General features: G+C 35.6%; 1 protein-coding gene across 20 annotated transcripts in view; it reads right to left on the reverse strand.

Annotated features, from left to right (window-relative positions):
• Window positions 1-536: 536 nt before the first annotated feature.
• The window catches only part of LOC104342309 (sodium channel protein type 2 subunit alpha), a 64,456-nt gene continuing 37,642 nt past the window's right edge, over window positions 537-27,350 (reverse strand). For 15 of the 20 annotated variants that reach the window (XM_086465849.1, XM_086465851.1, XM_086465843.1 and 12 more), the window contains 10 exons: window positions 22,881-23,001; window positions 22,163-22,317; window positions 20,975-21,148; window positions 13,728-13,850; window positions 10,440-10,721; window positions 7,179-7,232; window positions 5,805-5,946; window positions 3,998-4,122; window positions 2,632-2,902; window positions 537-1,729 (listed from right to left, as the gene is read on the reverse strand). In XM_086465849.1, coding sequence (XP_086321975.1) covers window positions 537-1,729; window positions 2,632-2,902; window positions 3,998-4,122; window positions 5,805-5,946; window positions 7,179-7,232; window positions 10,440-10,721; window positions 13,728-13,850; window positions 20,975-21,148; window positions 22,163-22,317; window positions 22,881-23,001 — 2,640 coding nt within the window. Of the gene's footprint in view, window positions 1,730-2,631; window positions 2,903-3,997; window positions 4,123-5,804; window positions 5,947-7,174; window positions 7,233-10,439; window positions 10,722-13,727; window positions 13,851-20,974; window positions 21,149-22,162; window positions 22,318-22,880; window positions 23,002-27,350 lie in introns of all 20 variants that reach the window. The other 5 variants (XM_086465853.1, XM_086465841.1, XM_086465837.1 and 2 more) reach the window with 1 other exon arrangement.

Raw genomic sequence — 27,350 nt, forward strand, 5'->3', positions numbered from 1 at the left:
CCTCATACCTCTTTCCCCAACATAAAACCTATTACAAAAATAGTCACATATAATAGTAAACAACTTGTGAATTAAAAAATGATAAATACACTAATACTGATTTTGTAAAAATATGACAAATGTAGCAGTTGCATTACAAACGGTGAAGAGAATTACTGTTCTACGTGTTTTGCAGTATGTGAAACACAAAAAATTATCTCTTTGCACTCATTTCATGCTCCATGTTCTCTGTGGAGCCACTTCTTCCCTCATTCTTAGCAGTGTCAGCTGTAGTGAAAACAGTAACCTCTTGTCAAGTTTGTTACCCTGATTCACAGAGTCACAGTTTGATGATGAAGGTTCACTGTTTTGTTATAGGCACTGACCTTAAGTATATATATAATGTATATATATGCACACACACACGCGCACACACACACACGCATATATATGTGTAAAAACTGTCAGTTTGGCATAAACCTCCTGCAGGAGTCCAGTTGATGCTTCATTCTCAAAGACTGTAAACAAATCGTCCCACAAGCAGAATTCTTAGATCTTTATTTTTTATTTTCCCTGACATCTTTACCTTTGTAGTTCTTTTCTGCTTTATCTTTCTCATATTTTTCTTTGTCTGGCTTTGTTACGCTGTCATAAGAAGGTGGGGAAGTTGTAGAGGAGCTCTCATCTGTTTTTTCTGGAGTGGAGTTCCCATTTAGTTTATCAATAATTATCTCTTTTATAACTGGTCCATCTCCTTCTTTGTTTTTATTTCTGTTATATATACTAGACACCTTTTTAACTTTTTGTCTTAAAAGGTAACATCTGTAAGCACGCTGAATAATGACAGCAGACACCTCCTCCTGTTTTCGTTTTAATGTGGTTGTAATCGGTTCATAGGAGACTTTCGAAGGGTTGGCTGCCATGAACCGATCTTCCATCTGTATTCTGAGGGCATCCATCTCCCCGCTTTCTCCCAAAACACGCTTTGTGAAAGCAAACAAGATGTCAAGGCAGTGAATTCTGTCACCGCTTACCATGGGCAGATCCATTGCAATAAGCTGGACTTTGTTTGGTTTTGCTATAAGAAGAGGAGGATCTAACGAAGCTGCAAAATCTGATAGCTTACTGTATTCTATGAATTGTGTTGCATCGGGATCAAACTTCTCCCAAACTTCATAGAACATCTCAAAGTCATCCTCACTCAAGGGTTCAGCGCTTTCTTCAGTAGCAACACTGAAGTTCTCCAAAATCACAGCAATGTACATGTTCACCACCACCAGAAATGATATGATAATGTAGCTGACAAAGAAGAAAATCCCAACGGAAGGGTTGCCGCAGTCGCCTTTCACAGAGCTCCCCGGATGATCTTTATGGGGGTCACAGTCTGGCTCCCCACTGTTGAGAATTGGGGCTAGCAAACCATCCCAGCCAGCCGATGTGGTAATTTGAAACAGGCAGATCATGCTGTTGCCAAACGTTTCAAAGTTGAACATGTCATCAATCCCAACTTCCCTCTTAACATAGGCAAAGTTGGACATGCCAAATATCGCATAGATGAACATGACCAGGAAGAGCAGCAGACCAATGTTGAACAAAGCAGGAAGGGACATCATCAAAGCAAAAAGCAGAGTGCGGATTCCCTTAGCGCCTTTAATGAGACGCAGGATTCGACCGATTCTGGCAAGTCGGATGACTCTGAACAGTGTGGGGGATACAAAATATTTCTCAATCATCTCAGCTAAGAACATACCTAGAGGAAAAAAAAAAAGTAAATATTAAAAATATAATTTAAAATTTATTCATTCATTACTTTTAGAAAGATTTATTTATTGCTGTCTCCCAAACTACCAGTATAGGAAGTCTATGTAATACCAAAACATTGTACAAACTACTACGTGTTACTGAAAGCTGTTATTAAGGCGCAAGCACCTTCCTTATGTTGAAATGCTATCTAGGAGAAGGGAAATAAGCGAATTCCTTGTGGCAAGTTAGCTAGTGTTTGTCTAAGCTTTCAGTTTTTTCTAAAGCAGCCTGGAAAGAGAAGTTTCGTTCTTAGATATAATTAGTTCTTGAAGCCAAGCCTATTACCACTGTCTTTTATGAAGGACTATATTGGCTTAATTTCAGCAAAGTAGTGATTTTTTTTTTAATCTGAGGATCTACACTGTATCAGCACAACCTCTCTCAAGTGTATCAGTTTAAAAATTAAGTTTTGTCGCACAACTCATTTGCACCTTGGCGAGTCATTAGCTTTTAGTTGACAGAAATCTAAATATTCACCAAGACCTTAGCAAAAGCAATTAAAAATTTCACCCCCTTCACATACTTTCCAGTTTTAGTACTGAAAGCAAATTTGTGGTTACTTTGCATGTACCACTAAACATTCATCTTTATATTTGTACATTTTAATCTAATGTGCCAAATAGTTCCGTTATGCCTTCTGATGTGGAAGATGACAGTGAATCTAATGAGAGAGATAAAAATCTTATATGCAACTTTTCATATCTTGTGTGCTATAAAATATGAAGATCTGCATCAACATGTAATTCATATAGGAAACAGAAAATTTCATGTTCAGTATCATAACATTCTTGTTATGATATGTTCCTTTTTCCTTCCACTAGTTCTTTCTTGAAAGGGAATTTTTCTTACCTACTATGGAGAGAATCACAACCACGAAATCAAAAATATTCCAGCCTATAGTGAAGTAGTAATGGCGAAGTGAAATCAATTTCAGGACACATTCTCCAGTGAAAAGGATAATGAACACAAGGTTAATCCGGGATAAAATTGTTTCCATTTCTTTGCTCTGGTCATCTGTTTCTACCATCATTGTGACCATGTTAAGGCAGATGAGTATCATGATGCTGATGTCAAATACTTGTTTGGTTACAAAATCAAAGACCATGCCTTGGAATTTGTTCTGCAAAGACAAAGATGGATTACATTTTGTACTCTGAAAATATTTGTCCTAACAAATGCCAAATAGGAAAGCAAGTCCCTGCAAGATTTAGGAGAGCAGAGCAAGACTCATTCACAATACATCTATTAATATATGCCAAATTCATGCTGCTTTGTGTCTCATCCTGTTAGAGTCGATCAAGAAGTGTACCACTGTTGGCTGAAGGGACAGGAAGGGAAACAATGCATTAGTAACAGTAATAACATTCATAACTGATATTATTGGTGTAAAAAGGTGGTATAATTTGATACCACCCAAAAAGAAACTCCTTTTCTTATCTTTATTCTTCGTGGGTTTTAGAATACTAACCACCAGAGATGTCTCTCTCTTCCTTAAGCTAATTGTGCTTGGTGAGATGGTTGGACCACTGAAGTTACATGTTTCAAACACACCATGACTCCAATATCCTAGTTTTCCTTTAGTACTTAGCTAAATGTTTATTGCCATATGTCTCTCCTTAGAAAGACTATTTTTAACCACTCAGTGCATCAGGTGTAACAAGTACTTTATTTTTTCCAGACACTCTAGGAGTTCAAAATAACAGAGTAGTTTCTTATCTTAGAGAGAAATTTATCCTAATTTATGCCTTACTCCCTAGGGCATTCTTTTATTCTGCAAGATTATCTGCATGTGTCTTTCTCTTTCACATTAGGTGACCACTGCCCCCTTCTGTCTTCAGCAGCAAGGGCCAGTGCATCCCCATGTCCCACAAATTCTCTGGGAGGATTAAAACCAGGAAATGTTTATCCATGGGTAACAAGAACCAATAAATGATCCAATCAACTATACTATTCTAGGACTTAGCCAGGGAATTATGAAATTTATCACATTAACTTTATTAAATCCTACAGTTCATGCTTCAGAGTGTATGTTTTTAAATGAAACACAAATGATCTTGTCCACTGAATTTAAAAAAAGGGACAAATTCTACACTTACAAGAAAATAAATCGAAAAAAATATTTTCTTTCCAGATTTATAACCTTCTCTTGATGGCTAAAATCATATTCCCAAATGAGTATTTAATATTAGCAGTATTAAAATCAAATCACTCTTACCACTGGCCTCGGTATAGGTTTCTGTGGCTTTTTGGATCCCAGTTTTTTCATTGCATTGTAATATTTCTTCTGTTCTTCTGTCATAAATATATCCTGACCTCCAAATTGAAGAAATAATACCAAAACTAATTACTATCATGTTCACACATACAACATTTAACTACAGTATGTCTCTCTGTAATATAATACTATATTTATATTGGATCTGTATAACAAAAGTGATTTTTTTGAGGTATTTATAGTGTGGATGCTCATATGCATTCCTAAGACACAAAAAACTCCCTCACTGGTGCTTTGTCAGACTGATGAGTTTTTCGAGTGTCTTCATGCTCACTTTTGCTGACATGGCTAAAATGCTTCTTACTGTACTGATGCTGTTAAATAACTTGCTGATTAGGATATGTTTAGTGCATAGGAGCCTGACGGGTGCCTTATATGGCCTAAGCTGTCTTTTAGGGTTACAGCTAGCCAGGTCTAAAAGTGGGATAACTGAGGCACAAGTTGTGTCAAGGGAGAGTATTTGGGTCTAATCTGAAGGGTGTAATGACAGCAAAAAAAATCACCTTTGATATAAATTTAAGTAATCCAAATTATGCCATAGCAAATTATTAACTAAAACACCACTGGAACCTTGACTGACTCAAATTAGCCTTTGTTTGCAGATGCAAATGCTGCCAGTCAGATTTGCAACTGACTGACTGAATTTCAGTGTAAAGTAAATTGTGCTTATTGATGAGTCTGAACTAAGTCAGATGGAAACACAATGACAAACTTACTGTGTGCTAAACTGGATACCAAAGCCCAAAGCATGGCATAATTGATAGAAACTGAAGAAGTAGCCCCAGGTGTGTTTATGGCTCTTTTAAGAAGCTAAAGAATATTTTCACAAGGAAAAATTTCTGTAGTTCACAATTGATTTTACCATAGATTCTGTTTGGTACTGCTGCTTTTTTGTTTGGTGATCAGGTAAAACCAAATCATATGAAACTGCTTTTTCACAGCATACAAAGATTTAGAATGGTCCTGAGGTTCTAGTTCTTTTGGGGATTGAAGGCTAAGAATAGAGGCTTCAAAATATTTTAAATGTGATATTTTTACTTTTAGATTTTTGAAGTTATTTTAAATAAAACTACATGCATTATCAGTATGATTATTTTAAACATACTTGTATGTCAAATGTATAGAGAAAATATACCCTTCCTTTTATACCTTTGCTTTATTATTGAAAATAAATTATAGATTGTGTTTGCATCTAACAAGCTCATCTCATTTCTCACAAAAGTGTTAGAAAAATAGAACTCTTGTACACATTTTTACTTGTATCTAAGCCTATTCTTGTGAGGTCTGTTGGACTTACTCTTAACCCACTGTTTAATCAGTTTGCAGAACTATTATCTTTTGTATGAACACAACTGTATCTTCATTAATTGTCAACAATTTATAAGATTAATTAAAATTAATTATCTGAATTCTTTAAAGATAATTTAAAAAGAAACTCTTCTATGGCACATAATATTACGTCTAATCAAAAGAATAATGCACACTCCCTTTTTGCATCTTCATTTCATCTCTTACACAATTTGCACATTATTATGAACCAAGTTGTGATTTCTCCCTCTTCACTTGTCAAGATGCTGAAATGCAAATGTCAAAATCACATCCACAGGTTTAACACAGATTATTTTAAAAAAGAGATATTTTTATTCAAGGACTTGAAATAACTTTTTATTTTTATTAGCTTTACAAAAGGAAATTATTAATTCATTATAGCTAATAATTTATAGCACATTGGGAACATTTTAAATACTTATCTTCTTTTTTTGTTGATTGAAGTTGTCTATAATGACACCAATGAAAAGGTTCAAGGTAAAGAATGATCCAAATATGATAAAGATGACAAAATAGAGGTACATATACAAGTTGTCCTCATACTTAGGTTGATCTTCTACCTACAAAACATTATAAATTTTATTACCCATGAGTACACTAGATGTAAGAAAAGATATATATAATTTATGAACAGATATATGCAATCTTAGCTAGAAAAGCTATGAACTAAACTCGGTTATTAAAAAGACCCAACGTGTCCATTCCAATGAATATTTGGGAACTGGAACAGAATGATTACTCATATGGAATTTTGAAGTAAATGTGCACCCAAGTATGTTTATGCATGTACATATGTACGAAGTTCTTCATACAGAATGAAGAAACAATGTGGGACTGAGAGCAGTCATTAATACTTAAAATTTTCATAGCACAAATCTAAATATTTTATATTGTGTTCAGTATGTTTTCTTGCAACAGAATCAGTCAATTCTACTATAAGCTAAATATCCCATGAATTTTTCTGGTCTTACATGAGTGTTCTTGCATCCAGCTAAGAACAGATGCTTTTAGTAAATTTATAGTAAGTCTATGTTTTGTGAAATCCATTAAATTGAGGCAAATTTCTAAGGAGGATTTGGTTATTGTCTTAATTCTCCCGGATTCCACATCTCAAGGCCTGCACCTCTACTGCATAATGTGCTAGAGTCTAGAAATGCTGAAGTTGATGAAACAGTATGTATTACTCTGGGAGATGAATATCACTGTGTGATGACGCATATCGCTAATGTGGCTATAACTAGTTCAGGCATCTCTATTGTGCTTCTTTGTAAAGGGTAAACATAGTTTTAGTTTTGTAGTCAAATGCTAATCCCTTGAAAACTTAACAGATGATCTTCAACCTTAAAATCTAATTGCACTTAAATAGCTAGATAATGTAACTGTTCAACCTAAAGAAACAATGAAATGCACTGTTACAAATTATAAAATAAGATTAATTTATTTAATATGTAATAATTATATAATCTTAAATTAATTCATACTCATGATTACCAAAGGAAGTGGTAAAAACAAATCTTTATTTTTTTCATTAACATTAGCTTTTCCAAAAAAAGTCCAGTTAAGTTAATTTAACTTATGTGGCTAAACAGAAGAAAATGGGATTAATTTTTTCCATTACCAATTCTAAGATTCATGACGTTACATAAAAGTTCCAGATGCGTAAAATTATCTGGAAAAAATATGTATTGGTGCTGATTGTAGTTCTTAATGTTATTGTATGTGTAGCTGTTTAAGTTCTGTACTCTATATCAGAGTATAACCAACAGATGATCTTTGAAAGGCTTACACTTACATTTCGTGAATCAACAGCAGCATACATAATATCCATCCATCCTTTGAAAGTAGCCTAGAAATAAAATACAGTTGTTTATCTTCCCTGTAAAAATTCATAATGTAGAAAATAACCAGGTCACAGCATTTGGACATTAACTTTTAATAAAATAATATCTAAATTTATAATCCACATTCAATAACACGGGCATAATAAAATATTTTTCAAAGTAATACTAGGGGTTTTTTTAGAAATTATTTTTTAGGAAATAAAAAAGTATTAAAAATCGGACTCTGAAGGTCTTAGCAAGGGCACAGTGTGTTTGGAGCTACAGATGCTTACTTTGCAGATGAAGAATGGTAGACTCAGATAGACATGAGTGCTGGAGATTTTCAGGTAGAATCTACTAGAATCACTCGTGTTGACAGCCATTTTATCAAGTTTACAGCATGAATTGGTGGAGTCGGCAATACAACTTCTGGACAGATACCAACATGCATCTGAATGTTTTTGCCATGGCTAAACTGCCATGATATTTTTAGAAATGTTTTAATCCCACATAACTGAAAGGAGTAGACTCCGTTCTCTGTTCAAAATCAAATTATACGTTGGTTCTTGAGGTATAAGACTTACAGAAGACCAAAACATGAACTATGAAAGAGCTGTGATTAACTTGTATAAAACTTTGGGCTGAGTTCCTATAGAGACTTTGTTTAGGTAGAATAAAGAGTAAAAAAGATCTGTCATCATTGCTCTAAGGAGGTGATTTTCATGGACATAGAATGTCCACTTTCTAAGAAACACCTAAGGTTTGATGTGACATGCTACTTGAAGGTGTGAGTGCCTGCTCATTAGCTAGGGTTTCCAAATTTATTCACAATAAAGAACAAAAGAGCTAAAAAGCCTGTGAAATGAAAGGATAAAGAGCATCTCTCCTGAGAAGATTCAGGAGAGGAAACATCTCAAGGAGTATATTTGCATCTGTGCTTGCCAGAAGTAGCTCTGGTACTTTGGTACAGCTGCTAATTTTCACAGCAGAAAACTTGCACTCTGGGAGTGTTCATGTCCTCCTGAATCTTGTAGTGCATTACAAATTTACTAAGAAGGTGTGTTTGGAGCCAGGCTTCATAGATCTTTCTGGCTCAGTTGACAACTGACAGCCATTTGCTGCACTTTGCATAGCAATATTAGAAGAGGAACAGTTTGGTAAGAGCAATAAATACAGGAGGAGAGTGGAATGAGAATGTTAATGGAGACAATCAGCTGAAGAAGTGACATGAAACATGCTCAAGGATCACTTAATCTCTGCAGGAAAAGTAAAGGGCACAAGGGAGTATTTGGAAAGGAAAGTAGTGAAAAAATCAGAACAAAAAGAAATAAAGAGAAGAACGAAAGGTCCACACTAGTGATGTAGCAATTAAAGACCAACACTGTCTGGATGGGTGACATGGATGACAATCAGAGACAGCTTCAAGAGACTAGAGGTTTTCCTTATATATCTTCAGAGGCAAGTATTGGTAATAAGATGGTTCACTCTAATCTCTAGTACAAGGGTAGCAATGAGATAAGTCAGAGAATTAGAATTATCATTCAGTACTACTACTCAGCACATGAGAGTCACACTGCCTCTAGAGGCAAAACATTTTAAGCCAGGCAGTTAATTTGGGAATTAAGGTCAGCTAGGGATACTGATCTGCTCCAGGATAGAAGAGACGAGGATATCATTTTTAGATAACTTGGTGATATCAAAGCAGTAACAATCCCATGACATTTCTGACATATTTTCATACAGCGAAGCTATATGTCAAGTTATAGACAAGTGATTCTACTGAGCTCAATCACCTAAACATAATTGCTTGCTTTCTTGTTGTGTTGTGGTATCATCTATCAGAAGCTCCATTCTAAGCCAAGGAGCCTGAAAAGAGCTAAGGTCTTTATTCCTCTGGCATAAATGAAAGGTGTGCTCAGTACCTAGAACAAAGATGTTTCTGTACCACAGTGCATAGGAAAAGGAGTTTAAGGGGAAATACAGTTTACAGACTTTGCATAAATCTCAGTAATTCATAGAATGAATATGCCATGCAATACAACATCATCTAATAATTCACAAGGATAATACTATAAGTAACATAATATTTATTTAGTATATTATAAGGACTCTTTACCAAGCATTAATGGAATATGACAATTATAAATCATGAGTGTTGTTTGTGAGAGAAGTATTTTACGTTTTCCTATTTTACCCAGTTTAATGTCTCTGTAGTTTCATGTACTTCTTAATTAAATATATTTATTTTAGTAGCAAGTGCTGATTATCTGCAAACATCAAGAGAAAGTGTTATAGGATTAATCAGACCTACTACTCAATTGGGATCTGTCTATCATTAACTACCCACATTAGTCCCATGGACAGCTCCTACTTCTCTCAGAGGATTTCAGGCCTCTTACACAAGTGTTATGATAATAGAGAAAGAACTGGCTCCATGCTACATGAAACATTGGGTGCCCAATCTCAGATCTTGCATTATTTATGATTCCTTTCCCTAAACCCACTTCCAGGTCTGGAAAATCAAGGCCCTATTAAACAAATACCTGCACTGGAGACACCAGGTTGATATATTTTTATTTTTACCATCTAACTTACAAACTGGCTCCTTAGATGAGTACAGACATAAGGAAAAATACACTCTACCTTGACCATGCTGTTGACAAAAGAAAAATTATTTCACAGTGCCAAAAGTGCCAAGATTAATGGATTTTGACTGTGAAAGAACGTTGCTGTGGATGTGTAATGATACCTAGGAAGAGATTATGTGGTAGGTACTGGCAGTAGTTGCTCACTTCAGACTGGACAGGCAGTTAAGAAGTCTGCCCTCTTTTAAGCTGCTAGCTGCCTCCCTGTCTTACAAGGTAACTGAGCTCATAAAGGAGAAGAGAGACCTGGTTTATAATTAGAGGGACCTCTGAGCCTTGTCCACCATGGCAAGACTCAGGAAATGCAGTCTTGAAGTTTATATTGTACACCACTAAAAGGATTCTTGTACCTTTTTCACTTACTATTTTCACATTATCATCACCATAAGACTGCATTTCCTAGGCTCGGAATGGAAAGTTACTCTTTTATCATAAATACAAAAATTACAGGTAACAATGCAATAGAGTTGTGTAAGCTATACATCATTGCTATGAAGAAATTATTCCACTACTTAACAGTCTTAACTTGCCCATTTTTTCTAGACTTCCTTAAAAAGAGCAAAAAAGAAAATATATAAATTTACTTACTACTTGAAGCAGAGCAAGATATCCAGCTCCTACATTATCAAAGTTTACTTTCACATTTTTCCATCGGGCACTTTGATTGTTTTTTATGAGTTCCTCACACTGAGTATAGTTGTTGACATCACTGACATCAAACATCTCACCAGTTGTAGTGTTTACACAGTGATAGAATTTGCCAGCAAACAGATTTACTCCCATGATGCTGAAGATGAGCCAGAATATAAGACAAACCAGCAATACATTCATGATAGATGGAATTGCTCCTACAAGGGCATTTACAACCACCTAGTGTACAAATTAGACAAAATAGCCACTTAGTTTATGAACAGAAAAATAAAAATACTTTTAAAATGTTAAAACAGTATTAATATGAAACGGACAGTTAAAATACTACATTAAAATTTATGGGGGAAGCATTATTTAAAGTTCAATAAAAACAATAATGAGATTGCAAAAAGCAAAAAATAAAATAATATGGATACTAAGATAATGCAAAAGTCTGGGAAAAAAAAAAAAAAAGCAAATGAAAACCTGTTAGTAGCAAGATGGATTCTTAGAATTTGTGTGCTCTAGAGAAAAAGAGAGAAATAAATGTTAAATTCCAACAATACAAATCAAAATCTATAAATAGAAAATAAACCAGAAAAAGATCAAGCAATGATGATGTGGAAGATTGAATAAAAATGTCTGCATGTAAAATTATCATAACTAATTATTTTATGCTCAAAACTTTATGTATATATTGACACCAGTGTATTTTAGCATCTACATACAACGTAACATAATTAAGCATATCTTACTTAGTTTTTATTAAGAGCATCTGCTATAAGTCTTGGTTTTAAATTGCCTGGCTCACTGTAGTTGCTCTTACACTTACCCATTAGGTTTGTTTTTTTAACTGGCTGCATTTAATACAGTTGACCTACTCTATATGAGCAAGTCTCTCTATGAATGGGGTTAAATCCAGTTGGCAGCTTGTCACATGTGGTGTTCCCCAGGGCTCAGTACTGGGGCCAGTCTTGTTTAATATCTTTATCGATGATCTGGATGAGGGGATTGAGTCCTCCCTGAGTGAGTTTGTAGATGACACCAAGTTGGGTGGAAGTGTTGATCTGCTCAAGGGCAGGAAGGCTTTGCAGAGGGCTCTGGACAGGCTGGATTGATGGGCCAAGGCCAACTGTATGAGGTTTAACAAGGCCAAGTGCCAGGTCCTGCACTTGGGTCACCACAACCCCATGCAGCGCTACAGGCTTGGGGGTGAGTGGCTGCGAAGCTGCCTGGCAGAAAAGGACCTGGGGGTGCTGGTCAACAGCCGTCTGAACATGAGTCAGCAGTGTGCTCAGGTGGCCAAGAAGGCCAACAGCATCTTGGCCTGTATCAGAAAGTGTGTCCAGCAGGACTAGGGAGGTGATCGTGGCCCTGTACTCAGCACTGGTGAGGCTGCATCTGGAATGCTGTGTGCAGTTTTGGGCCCCTCACTACAAGAAAGACACTGAGGTGCTGAAGCGTTTCCAGAGAAGGGCAACGAAATTGATGAAGGGTCTGGAGAACAGGTCTTAAGAGGAGTGTCTGAGGCAACTGGGGTTGTTTAGACTGCAGAAGAGAAGGCTGAGAGAAGACCTTGTTGCTCTCTACAACTGCCTGAAAGGAGGTTGTAGTGAGGTCGAGATCGGTCTTTTTCCCAAGTAACTAGCTATAGGAGAAGAGGAAATGGCCTCAAGCTGGGCCAAGGGAGGTTTAGATTGGACATCAGGAAAAATTTCTTTACTGAAAGAGTGGTCAAGCATTGGAACAGGCTGCCCAGGGAGGTGATGGAGTCACCATCCCTGGAGGTGTTTAAAAGATGTGTTGATGTAGCACTTCAGGACATGGTTTAGTGGGCATGGTGGTGTTGAGTCAACTTGATGATCTTAGAGGTCTCTTCCAACCTAATGATTCTATGATTCTCTAAGTGACAGTAAAAGATCAGATGAAATCCTTTGACAAAAATTTTCTTTTACTTATTGTGATGGATCTAAAAGAAAGCTGCAGATATTTAGATAATAATTTTCTATCAAATCAGTAGAGACTGCAGTAGTTTTTTGTGTATGGTTTTGAAAATAGTAATATTTTTCAATTCACTAATTTGGCTGAAAGTAGTCTAAGATCAATAGAGGTTTTGCCCATCTATTAGGGACTTCATACGTTGTTTGCAATACAAATAATGTAAAACCTAGTGGTGATGGTGATTTGCCGCAGGACACACTCGCTTACACTGGCTAGTGTGGCCACCTCTAGAATATCAGCAGCCTCAACCCAAACAGGAAACATGCTATGTATTTGGAAACTTAAGACCTATGACCAAACTATAAACGTGTATTGCAGCATCTGGGTATTTTGAGGTGAAAGATTAAAAGGCGATTTCTCATTACCTTGTTAATTTTAACATTAATGTTAACATTACATTGTTAGTTTTTTATGCATCAGTTTTTCTGGGAAATAGCATAGACTGAATTTTCAGCAAACAGCTTGTAATAGTTTTAGGGTTTTTTTTTTCTGCCAGATTGGCAGAATATGAAAATAATAATTTCTTCAACAGGAAGGATTTAGCTGTGTAGGAGGAGAGGTAAGATGGCAGCAGATGCATTCATATGAAATAAAGGACACTAGCTGAGAAAATTATTTCTCATCCTTCCCCTTCTATACTTCCAGCCCCATCCGTATTTCGGATATCTGTTCAGAGAACCTTTCCCTAATACTACAGCATTTATTGTGTTTTTTTTTTTTTCCCCAGGCAGGTCGACAGGGAGCCACAGGGAGGCTTTAGTTTCTGGTGTGTCACTCCTGTCAGCTTCTTCACCTTTTTTAATTTTGTATTGTTTTCCAGCTAATCCTGTTCCATCCTGAACCACTGACAAGCTAACAGAGAACAGAAGTTAGCTATGGAAATTTATAAAATAAAGTCCCCAGCTAAACTGGACAAAAAAACCCCCAACACTCTCTGTTTTAAAATTTCTCATGTCCTTTTACTTTTCTGTATAGGTCCACAAATCAATGGAAATTTTAACAGCCAGGGGGCCAGGACAGCACAACTATGCAGCAGTGAACAGGCAGATTTAAAGAGCTCAGGGTCTAATATCCAAATGTAAGCTGGATACATGTCTTGTGTATAAGGACATGTTGGAAGGCCTTTTTCCACACATTTTTACATGCATTCCCATTCTGGAGTTCTTTGCAGAAGGCATGCATGTCATACTTCTACACTGATTTTTGTATGCATACATTCATTCAGACTTATTCATTTTATCTCACCCTCATTCCTTCAAATCGTGACAAGGCTCTTAGAGGTCTTAAAGCTCTTAATGTCCGAAGCGATTTAATGGCACCAAGTTCAGAATAGCCCAAAGCATTGGCTATTAAACTAACCAATGAGACCTATAAAAATACAGAAAAAATATTATTATGAAAATTGTTCTGCAACGTTTATTTAAAAACAATACAGATTCAGGCAACAGAAAGACCAACAGTGACAAATGGAAAAACACTATTCTTGCTTAAAGTGACATTGGAGGCCCAGTCACACAATTTTCATACTTGCTGGAAAGGCAAGAGGTCACATGAAGGCATGTTTGAAAAAAGAATCTATGCTATTAAATGTCTATTATAGCTGAATAGGGTTTAGCAGTCATATGGAAGCACACTGTTGGTGAAGGATAAAATTTTCAGAAATATTGAAAGACAAAATATCCGTACTTTCAGTAACTTCATTAAGGTTCAAACTTATAAGCAATTTAAAATTCTGAATACATTAGGATAGATATTAATAATATTGGCAGTAGTTAATAAACTATAATCACTGGTAATAAATGATGTAGTGGTTGATTATCTTTTGTTACAAATATTATTTCTAAGTCACTCAGTTCATAGCAACAAGAGCAAGGGCATCTATGAAATATATATTGACAGAGGTGGTATTTTCTCACTTGCCTGACAACTCTCAATAATTTTTTTTGTCTTCTAAGTATATAAAATATTATGGCATATATATTAACAAATCCTTGCATTATAACAGTAAATGCTTTATTATCCACAGAAGTAGTGAGCTTCACATTACTGGGATTTTATTACAAGCCAATCCACTTCAGGAAGGAGCAACTAATTTGCTTCACAAATGGAACTGAGTTTTAAACACTGTTGATGTGAAAGAATTTAACTTACTTACTTTGAGCAGTTTTGGAGAGAGGAGTGGGGAAATACCATACCTTACTCATATTTGATTCAGTTCTACCCCAAAAGCATATAAGACACATAAATGAACATAGGCATATTTCAGTCCTTGAAAAATTCCCTTAAATGTTCATTTCTGTACCTCAATCTAGAGAGTTATTAAAATAATTCACTGTACAGAAATAAGCATTCACTGATAATGGTGGCAAGACTTTGCCCGTTATATGAAAAGGTGGTTTCCTATGTTACTTGTATCCATAGACTTATAAAATCATGTCTCAAAAGGACAATCAATAGAAATCAATTATTTATTACTATGTTGCTATGTATGTTAATTTCACAGAAAATAGTATTTTAGCGAATTCGTATCACTATACCTTTCAACTAGATTTCATGTCAGGATGTAATGCTTTTTATCAAAGGAAAAGCTTATTTTATTGCTGTAGTGGATAAGTTTGTAAAGGAACTTGCTGTGATTTATAAGCATGTTAAGAAGAAAATCGTACTGATTTTGTGTGGTCTGCAGCTGAAGTCTGTTCACTTACAGGAGATAACATTATTGTTTCTGCTATTACATTAATTATTGTCATTAATTGTTATTAATAATTGTCATTAATACAATTTATCTGTACTGTGATTCTACAGTGAGAGACTTCCGTTTTATCCTTAGCCACTCTTATATTCCAGAGATAACAAGACATGGATTTCTCTGTATTTTTAATAGAATATTCATTGATTCACGCACATCAACAAGATACCCAGACATGACAATAAACTTTAGTGCAAAGACAGCACATTTTATGGATTAAAAATAAACTGTGAAATATGTATTAAAAAAAAGACAATCTCTCACTGGGAGAGCAAGACATCTTACCTTAATGGTGCCTTCCTTTTATACTTTTCTGCCCAAACTAGTACTGTGCCTTAGCTATCTTTCACAAGCAGGTTACAGTCCATACAAGCTAATTACATAGCTGTAGCTCCTGTAACTTCAGTGGCACTGTGTATATTGGCAGTTTTTAGGTTCTGATCATAAGTCATTCTCCAACCTAATTTGTGCTTTCCGTTTCAACCTATTTGCAGCTTTCTTACCACAGTGCTAGTGCTCTTACATCATAAACTTGAAGTTGTTTCACAGAGAAATACTTCATCTATTGTAAACAACAAGTTTTCCTCTGAAGGACAGTTCAAATGAGAGGCAAAGATTTGCTTGGAATTCTTTGATATTAATTTTATTGTATATACAGCATAAGTGTAGACGGCTGTTCTGTATTGCTCTGGTTTTCTCAGTCTTAGCCTGATCTTCTGTCATCTGTTCCACCTGTTTTGTTGCTAGTAGGTGAGAAAATAAATGTCCCTGTACACTGATAAGTAGATTAATTTATTTCTTTTGGGATAGGAATGCATGCAGATGCATTAATTTTAAGAAATTAAAATGAACTCAAAGTGGTGGAAAGAATTTTTACATTCATCTTCTAAAACTGGAGGGTTGTATGTCCATATTTTTGTGTACAGACTTTCTAATGTAGACTATCTGTTGCAAAAAATGTTTTGAAACTTAGCAGACACAATTAGCCCTGCTCAGGATCTTCAGTCAGGGTTGTCATCTGAGACAGATTGTTGGTCATACAGCTCCACTTGACTTTGTTTCTATTTAGGCCTAAAATTTTAGTCCATATGAGTTCTGTGCTACTTGGTGAGGTGGCTAATTTATATGATTTGATTTCAGGTCTTCAGTGGCATATGACCCTCCTCACTTCCAGCACTGCTTATCCTATCTTTCATGTAGTTTAAGTGTTCAGATATTACACTTAACTAGGAATAAAAATTAACTCCAAAATTTGGGAAAAAAAAGTCCAAATATTTTTCTTTCTATTGAGAAGTTAATAATTTTTTCTTGTTTTTTGCAAGATAGTTACTATATTATTGATTTTCCAGGTAGGCATTTTTGACACTCTTGGAGACAGGACACTGGACACAATGTAGCCTTTCTTATGCCTTATGTAGCTTTTCTTGTGTCATGGTCCTATGCTAAGATAATATCATTTTTGCTATATGTACTTGATGAATTTATGGTATTTTACTGGCAAGTACTCAAAATTTATTTTGTTTAGATGCATAGTTGCAAGCTATGATTCTGTTCCCTTACTGGCTGAACAACAGCCTGAGGTTTCATGCGTATATGACCTGAATATCCCTTTCAATTAATTAGTTCATTTCATGAAATTCAGGATTATCCAATGTTATCATTCTATGATTCTGTGATCATAGTGTACCATGTTAGGATACACATAAATACATATAAGACTGTCTAGGAAGACAAAGTGACATCTCTTTCTCTATCTGGTTTCCCAACACATCAATATGCTCATCTTCTTATTTCTTATTTTTATTATGAAGTTGTCAGAGCAGCAGTTGCCTCTTACTCTGTGCATACAGCATTTAGTATATTAGTAGAATGTGACCCTGACCTTTCCCAGGATGTTGCAGCTGAGTTAATTATTCTGAAAAGCTAATAAAGAAGTTGAGAACATAGTTTAATTACATTACTTCAACTGTTTTAACAAAAAGCATGAAGCATTTTTAGCTATATGAAGAAATATTATATAAGCCATCAATATTACCACCTTTTAATGTACTATACAACAATCCAAATTGAAGGGTTGTTTTGCTACGTTTAATTTTTCAAAAACTGAACCCATTGGAACTTTATCAGGCATGAGCAATTTCAGGAAGGTCAAAGATTTCATTCCACTTACAGATTCATTACTGCCCCACAGTATTTGGCAAATACATGATTTGTTTTAAATTTCCATTTCATTCAAGTACAATTTATTAACATAATAATTTAGAAATAAAATGTCTATACCAAATTATAGCACTGACATATAATGTTTAAAAATTCACAGCATAAAATGCTATCCACTTAAGATTATCTAAGATTCCTTATTGTAGCAGAAAACTACACATAAAAAATTAATAACTGACAAACTCATTGGATATTCCCAATCTCCTTCCCTGATATCCTATCTCCAAGCTTTGTATGTGGCAAAGACAATTTACAGTCGTTACAGCTGTACCTCAAAACCTAGACATAATAAACTCATGACAGATGTCTTCTGGAAAAAGAGGTAAGAGCAAAAACCAAGGTACAGGATGACATGCTCTACAGCATCTGGTTGTACTGGGTTGAGATATTGCTGTCTCAAGCCTTTAGTGGGTATCCCTGCCAGAATTAGTCTTCCCCAAAAAAGTGATATGTCCCTGCTTCTCAGCTGCCTCCATCCAAAATTCAGTCCCTTCACTTAAACCACTGATAAATGTGTCTGAACTAATTGAACAGATTGTGATTTAGGGTAGATAAGGCACTCCACTCAAATATTTGCCCCTTGCTGCAGATATTCTTGCGTTTAGCAGAAGAATGTGGCAGAGAGGTGGCATGATAAGGTCTTAAACTGAGGTAGCCAGATGTACCAAGAGTCCTCTGTCATGGCCGAAAGCTGACAGAGCTGAAAATTGCCATTTCTTTTTGTTATTATTAAAATCTAATTTGGTCACAATTACCAAGAACAACTATGGCTATTTCTCACAGTGACAGACTCAGGTATGGAAGATATTAAAGGTCAAAGCCCTAAAGGACTATCAGTGATGATTCTTGAATAATTTTAGAGGATGGAATTATTCAATTTGATTAACTTTTGTAATTTCTAATGAAGAAGGGCTTGCTGGTGTTCTCACTGGGAGAATGCCACTGAATCACTCCTGTTTAAACTGCCTGTTAAAGCAGTGTACATTCTCTCCTTTTCTATGGGAAGATAACATGAGTTCATATATTTCTTTCAAATGCTGTCTGGTGGTGCTAAAGGAATTGCTGAATTAGCCTTTGGCATAGTAAGACATTTTTTACCACTTTCTGGAACACTGAATATAATTCTTCAAAAGTAGGTTCCAATCTGATTTAGTCATGCTTTTGTTTACAAAACTAAAAATTATGGGTAAAAAGTTGGAAAAATAAGCTCCTTTACTTATGATGATGTTCTTTATAATTCTGAGAGCCTGCTCATATAACAGCATCTCTGAGGCTAAACTATTGTTAAGAAACCATGGAGTATGGCTTAGAATAATCTGTTTAGGTTTATGTGACAAAAAAAATAATTAAAACATGAGTTGTAGTTTATCTAAAAAAAATCCATTCTTATCATAATCCTGAAAGGGAGCATCTGTCTTCTGCATTAACATCTTCTTAAGAAAACCATTTGCACTGCTCCATTCTAGAGTAGATTTTCAGCACAGAGCTAGAGATTAACAGTATAACAAAACTAACTTGGGCAGGTTTAAAAAAAGAGAAGGTCTTCCATTTTGAGTTATGGGCCAATCTAGCTGGGTCACAAATCCAGTACATTTCTATTATATATTCATAAGAAATAAGTATTTATGGGACCAGGATTTATGCAAACTTCCCAAGAAATACCTTACCTTGGGCAGAATTACTATAAACGCACGTTTGCCCTGAGATGCCATCTCTTAGTTCCACACTGAGGACATGTATAGCCAATGAACTGGGTCAGATAATGTGTGAAGGCAAGAGACCAAAATATTCTGGGAATAAAACCAGCTTTGATCCCTTCTGACAACATAAGCAAGGCCTTTGCACAGGAGTATATCACAGCCGGGAAAGCAGCCAAGAAACCTTCTATTCCCTTCTATCATAAACCCTGCCAAGTCATAGCTGATTTAACTATGCAGATTGTCAGCCCATTAAAACTAATTAATTTTTAGACCAAATAGCCTCTGTCTGTTTTACTAAACATGGTAACAGGATAGTTTTGAGGGACAAAGTACTGAGAACTCAGATTAAATCTGTACCAAATGTATTGTTTCACTTGCAAAGCTGTGATGTTTGTAGAGGAAACTTGCACAACGTAGTGTCTTGTTTGCTACGGAATGGCTGGATGGTCACACTCAAAAGAGTCACGGTCAACAGCTCAATGTCCGAGTGGAGATAGTGATGAGTGGTGTTCATCAACGATTAGTGTTGGGACCAGTGCTGTTTAACATCTTTGTCGGTGATATGGACAGTGGGATTGAGTGCACCCTCAGCAAGTTTGCCAAACAACACCAAGCTGTGTGGTGCAGCCAACACGCTGGAGGGAAGGGAGGCCATGCAGAGGGACCTGGACAGGCTGGAGAGGTGGGCCCATGCAAATCTCATGAACTTCAACAAGGCCAAGTGCAAGGTCCTGCACCTGGGTTGGGGCAATCCCAAGCACAGATACAGGCTGGGTGATGAGTGGATCGAGAGCAGCCCTGGGGAGAAGGACTTGGGGGTGTTGGTGGATGAAAAACTGAACATGAGCTGGCAGTGTGCTCTCGCAGTCCAGAAAGCCAACCTCATCCTGGGCTGCATCAAAAGCAGCGTGGCCAGCAGGTCGGGGGAGGTGATTCTCCCCCTCTGTTCTGCTCTGGTGAGACACCACCTGCAGTGCTGTGTCCTGCTCTGGGACCCCCAGCAGAAGAAAGGCATGGACCTGCTCAAGCAGGTCCAGAAGAGGGCCACAAAGATGACCAGAGGGCTGGAGCACCTCCCTGTGAGGACAGGCTGAGAGAGTTGGAGTTGTTCAGCCTGCAGAAGAGAAGGCTTCGGGGAGACCTTCTAGCGGCCTTCCAGTACTTAAAGGGGGCCTACAGGAAAGATGGGGAGGGACCCTTAATCAGGGAGGGTAGTAATAGGACGAGGAGTAATGGTTTCAAACTGAAAAAGGGGAGATTTAGATTAGAGTTTAGGAAGAAATTCTTTCCTGTGAGGGTAGTGAGGCCCTGGCACAGGTTGCCCAGAGCAGCTGTGGCTGCCCCCTCCCTGGCAGTGTTCAAGGCCAGGCTGGATGGGGCTTTGAGCAACCTGGTCTGGTGGAAGGAGTCCCTGCCCATGGCAGGGGGTTTGGAACTAGAAGATGTTTAAGGTCCTTTCCAACCCAAACCATTCTATGATTCTACGATTCTATGAATAAAGTAGTATGACCAGAGTTCAGTAAAATGATATGTCTCACAATCAGGTTTTTTCCCTCATAAAATTTGAAGTTTGATACATCCTGAGTATGAAATTATTAACCATGAAGAATGAATAAACCAATGGCCAGCCATCCTGTTCCTTCTGGCATATAAATGTACTTTAAATAACACGTTCAGATCACTGCAGGCTATTAATAATGCATTGTAACTATGTAATGTGAATTATTTTTGCATCTTGATAAGATTACTTAGTAGAAATTAGTTTTACAACATAAAGGACTTTACTATAGTGAATTTTACAATATTAATGACTGTGTACTTACATCAACAATCAGGAAGTCCAGCCAGCACCAGGCATTAGTAAAATATATTTGAAAACCATATGCTACCCATTTTAAAAGCATTTCCAAAATGAAAATATATGTAAAAACTTTGTCAGCATATTCCAGCATGGTCTTAATAGTTTTGCGCTGTTCAATATATATATCTTCAAAAGCCTATGAAAAAAGTATATTCAGGTATCACTAACATTTCACAGAATATATATTATAAAAATAAGAATAAATAAAAAATAAGTAAGTCAGAGCTAATCTTTCTCCTTGTTCTTCTGCATCCTCTTATTTTACATGTTTCCCCTCTTTAACCATACTACAAATTGGAGCAACTTTCTGTATTCTGCCCTGTCTGGGATTGAATATATAGATCTTGTTTTCCTAATGAATGAAGAAATAAAGTCAAAGCACAGATTTTTGTCCACTCTGGCATTAAGAAACCTTCACGTACACACAAAAAAAAAACCATATCTTATACAAAATCTGTTCCAGATATCTATATTCCATTCTAGAAAGCAGTTAGGGAGATTACATTTCTATGCTCCATCAATCAAACTTATGTCTAAAAATCAAATTAAAGAGCAATGTATTTCTAGAATGTACACTGTGCACATTGATACTATAGCAAATGTTCGACTTGTGTAAAGCTGGAAAGGTGGGTAATATAATCTTGTTGGAAAGTTGTTGTTAGGTTTAATCTGCTGTCACACTCTCCCCTATCTTCTGCCACCCGCAAAAGGAACAGAATGTAGTAATTATTCCATTTTTTTTTGTGTGGTCTTTCGTAAGCAGAATCCTAGAAGTGACCGAGCCTATAAGGAATTAATGCCTTAACATCACACATAAAGCTATATATTCACAGTTAACAATGGTCCTTTATACTCAAATTTCTTGATGAACATGCTGAAAATCGGCAGGAAATTTAAATCCTGAGTTCCTATGCTGGCTTAAATAAAACTGCACCAGCTTTACAGTGATATACCAAAAGTATCACTAAAAAAGTGCACGTGAAATTTAACAAATTTTTCAAGTTTGGGCTGTTTCATTCCAGCCTGAAATGATGGAATGCAGGTAGTTTTATACAGCTCCAAGCAAAACAAGTCTTTCTGAAGCAAATTTTGCTGTTGCTTCTAAGGAGATATAGAAATATTTCAGGAACTGCAATTTTTTTCTACTTACTAGTGCTCCACTGCTGAGGAGAATCATGAAGACGATGAAAGTCTCAAACCAGTTGTGCTCAACTATGCTGTAGCAGGTTTTTCTAAGATTCCACCAAATTTTTCCTTTGCCATCCTCTATACTTACTTGACAACATGGAAATTTCTGCACGCAACCTGCATTAGATTAAGAGATATTAGGATCCAAAAGCAAATTATTTCAAAGTCATTATTTATTGTAGTATCAACATTGTTAGAATCTTTAACAAATTTTATAATAATTTTTTAGATTAAACACTGGAACCCTCTGTTATATTCAGATACTAAATATCTGAATTTAGGTAAGTAATTTGGAGAGAAACCAGAAAATACTAGACGTAATTATGACTAAACTCAATCCAAAAAACATTGACATTTTTGACTGTTGGCATGAAACTGTTCCAATTTGCTGATGGAGTCTCACAAAAATTATTTTGATCCAAATTTCAAGGGCCCTTTCAAATAACTGAAAAGCATTTTAAGAATAGAAAAGTTAATGATGTTTCTTAGTTACAAGACGTATGCAGTGGCCAGGCAGATAAAGTTACTCAAAGCTCAAGGAAACCTTGTTTTGGCATCTGATTTCCAGCATTCTAGGCTAAGAGTATTTTCTTTCAATTGTTGAGGTCATTAAGGTCAACATGCCTAGGGATAATGCCATTTTACTAATATATTTCTTAAGTCAACAGTTTTTCTACAACCTTCTGTAAAACAGGCTTCTGGTTCAAGAGCTTCTTCACTTTCAATTTCTGCTTGCTCGCCCTCTCCAGGAGGAGCAATATCAACTGTGCTGCCTTCTGATGAACTGGATGCATTTAGTTTCTGCAAGTAAAGTTCCACAGAACAATTTTTTCTCATTAGATACATATACCATAAAAAATGATACTGAATGAAATCATGCCAGTCTCTGACTTTCGAAGAACACTAAATTTATACTGATAAATATGCATCACCATAAGTAAAAACGTAGTAATGACATGTACATTGCATAGTTCTGTTTCCCAGTTTATCTTCTCATAGGGAACAATTAAATATAATTTGGCTACTAACCTGATCCATGAATAAGACTTCTGAAATATTTTCAGTAGTGTTAAAACTGGAGAGCTTGCATGTCCCACACTCCCATGTTATTTCATTTTCTTTACTATACTGGATTATGTTGAAAATGTGTCTTAGTTTTCCCAGTGAAATGAACTAACAGAAAGCTCCACACATATCTTCATGTCCACTATACATGGTGTTTTCACAAACATACACCATATCTGGATTAAAAAGTTGTAAATTTAATGGCATTTAATGGCAAATTTCTGCACAATTTAATTTTTGCAGAAAGCACAAATTACAACATCCAAAATACCTTCTTTGGATTCCAGTCTCCTGTGTATATTGAGAGACCTCCTGAGGTCCTTTCCATCCTGAATTCTTCTATCATTCTACTACTTTTGTTTTGGTAAAATACTATAGTCCTTACTGTGATAAAAGCACTTCTAGATCTGAGAACTTCAAGAACTGGAGAGTGCTATAAAGCAACCGAAATTAAATAACTTTTTACCAAGTACATCGAAATTTGGATCAGGTCAAGCTGTTTATCAGTCATGCAAGACTGCCCATAATTTTGTCCTTTTAAGAATGCATATTTTGAGAGGACAAACTGCTAAATATGCACACAACTAATGCGATAATTGGACATAGAGTTTGTGACTTGTTTTCAGTTGTCAATACTGTTTGCATCTTTAATTACTTTCTTCCAAAATACATTCTCCTTTACTGTGAAATAAGGCTTGTAATCAGAAAGCAACATTAAAAAAAGGATGGCAGTGATATACTTCTGGTTTATAACATGTATCAGTAATACATAGGAATTTCAATGAGGACGTTGAATGCACCTCTAACTTAAATACTTTAAATTGCACAGGCACTGATGTAACAAAAGGGCATTTGGTCACAGACTAGATATGTGGTTTCAGCTAAGCAGATCTGGTCATGCCATTTGATCTATATGAAGACCTTTCTATACAAACTTTTTGAAAGGATGCTTAATACCAATTACTTTTCACGTTTATTTTTCAAGATAGTGACATTTTTAGAATATTAAAAAAAATACTGTTCGGATGATTCGAATGATTTTGCAACAAATAATAAACAATAACTTTAAAAAGAGGTATTTCCATGTATTCTTTTCTTCAGAGACACTGCTGCAAATTAAAACTAGTTATTTAACTCTTCAGTTAAAACCCAGTACCTTCAGGAAAATGCATGGGGAGCTAAGGGCTTTTTTCTGCCAGAAATGAAGTAAATGGCACACATATCTTTATATAGTATGGTAAGCAATTCTTTCCTCATATTCAACTCTTACATGAGATGAATGAAATTAAAAAAAAAAAAATCATGTTGGGTGACGGATAATTTCAGGGTTGTTTCGATAAGCTGCCCTTCACACAGATGTGCAAAGGTAGTCAATATAGGGTCACTCTGACCTCAGGTTGCGTGGCTGTTACTGCGTTGTGATCAAAAATAAATGACTTGTCGCATAATAGGAAAGATTTCTGACAACCGCACAGGTATGAGTTTGAAAACCATTCTTTCCCTTTTTAAATATCATGATCTGTCATACATGGAAAATCATGCTGACAAATGTGAAAAGATTTGCATAAATACACTGAGATTTGGATGTTTCCAATGGTTAATTTTTGCTTAGTAGACATGTTAAAATATCAGGTTTCCTTTTTCATACTGTATTTCCTCTATGATTTCCAAAATTTATATACATAAAATAGTTACAGCTGTGTTGCCTCTAAATGGAATAATTTTATTGGTGGTCATGTAGATTAGTAAATCTGAAATAAAATATTATGTACCTCATACAGTGAGAATATTTTAAACTTTTGCTTTCTGTATTGCATTACAGACCAAAATGCACATTAATGTACACTGTATTAAGTATTATTAGCACACCACCTTGTTATCCACACATAAGGCTCTTTTTTAAAAAGGAAATAGGATTTGTGAATTAACTCTTATTATATATCATTGTAATACAAAGAAGAAGTCTGAAACCTGTCACTGAAATTATAGGCAGTTTCTTCACTAAATAAAAACCAAATGTTGTGAAAATAATAATCTCTCACATTCAAGTTAGGAAAATTAAAACTCATTCATGGCCTGATCCATTATCATGAATTCAGTTACTGATTTATTATTAGCAAGTTAAAGGCTCATCATAAGTGTCAAATATTAACCTACATGAGTGTCAATTAAAAGGCAGTCAATTTTTCAACTGCATCTTCCCATGTAAACTCTGTTGCATAGTCCTGTCAGCATAGTTGCGAGGAACCAAGTGACAGAAGTGCAATTTATAATCAGTACAAAACAAGAACTACTGTAATTCTCTTCATTATTTTCACATAAAGCATTCTCTTAATTATTTTTAAAATAATCTCAAACAATTGCATTATATAAAAAACCTCATTAAGTTAATAAAACTCCTCTTCTTTGCTTCAAGACCCTAAATTAGGAAAGAACCATTGCATTTTAAATAAGGTGACTTTAATGATCTTTTTTTCCTAGCTGTAAAACTAATCGGCAACTGAAGATACATGATGGATTAACACAATCTTCTTTTCACCTCATGAATGTGATTATCAGCCTCTAGAACACGCCATGCCCTGTTTGCATAAATACTTGTTTGCATCTTCAGTGATATCACGTTTTCCTTTACAAGGATACATTTGAAAGCAATTGCTTATGATGCAGCAAGGCCTGAATCAGCAAAACAACATGCTTGACTAGAGCAGAAGCCTGAGCAATACTGTGGAAATCACACACAAAAACAAAATAAAAAAAAATAAGACTACCTCAATAGGATTACATTTTCTGAAAACAGTTTTATAAATATTATTGTATAGGATATAACATAAAAGAAATGCTTCATCACCAATCCAAATACTTGGTTAATATATGTATAATCAGCCTCTCTACCATCCTTTCAGAGCAGTGCATCTCTTTTCAACAGCTTAGATTGTTAAAACAAGCTTTGACCAACAGCATGTTAATGTGCCCATTTACAAGAAAATGCATTCACTTAAGACCTGGTCTTGCTCTCATTTGATTTTTTTCTAGATTTCAGTAAGAGCAAGAGCAGGCTACTAAAATTTTAAGCTTTACAAACGGCTTCATGATTCAAGTGACAACAAAATAAAGGGATTCAGCCATTACAAATTGCCTTTAGTAATTCATCCATGTGGTTTTATCCTTTGAATCTTGAAAGCTGCACTGTAATTGAGTGACAAAATATAAAATAATGGGGATTGATGATTCCAAAGTGATTCTAAACTGACTTTAAATCGCAGTTCTTATGATATTTGACTTTTACATAAAACTAAGAAAACCACTTTAAAAATCTCTTTCCTTAGAGTTTTATTTGGTGTTTGAAGCATATCTTGGTTTAAAATTTAATCAGTAAAATCTGAGAATTTTCAGAAGACACAGCAATATGAATTTCTTTTGGCATTTCTGGACAATTTATACTACAATATAGTATAGGTAGATCATGCTACACTATAATCAGTGGTACAAAATGAACTATTTCATTATCCTTTTGAAGCCAGTGAGACTCTGCCTGAAGGAAACAGATTTGAATCCTGCTATAGGACTGAAATCTCAATCCCAAAAAATTGTGACACCTAGTTTTGTTAGGATAATTTGACCTCCTTAGTTTCATGTAACTTTGGCACGTGTGCAATATTTGCTTTCCCTGTTCCTGAACGTTCTGTCAGTTATGCTTCAAAGGAGATTACACTTGCCTATAATGAAAAAAAACCCAAACACCTAGGGTAAATACACAAGGAATTTTATAAAAATGATGCTGACTATTCCATAGTCTTTCTAATTTACACCAAGTAATGTCCCCCAACTCAGTCATAGACTGCTATCGTGAAACACATTCCAAAAAACCACTATTTATGAAGGAGTTTAAAGTTTAAGAAAAGAGTATTTGTAAAATGCTTTGCTTTGAGAGTTTTTAAGGGGGGTTATTTGCTAAGTATAATTTTAGCAAATATGAAACTATTCGCTCTGCTTACAGTTTATAAAACTCAAGATATGCACTGCCCAAATGAATACAGAATGTAGTTCATAGCATCTTGAAGAATTGCATTACAGTGCATTGTAGA

The sequence above is a fragment of the Leptosomus discolor genome, chromosome 5, assembly GCF_034619465.1.
Source record: "Leptosomus discolor isolate bLepDis1 chromosome 5, bLepDis1.hap2, whole genome shotgun sequence".
NCBI classification, from domain to species: Eukaryota; Metazoa; Chordata; class Aves; order Leptosomiformes; family Leptosomidae; genus Leptosomus; species Leptosomus discolor.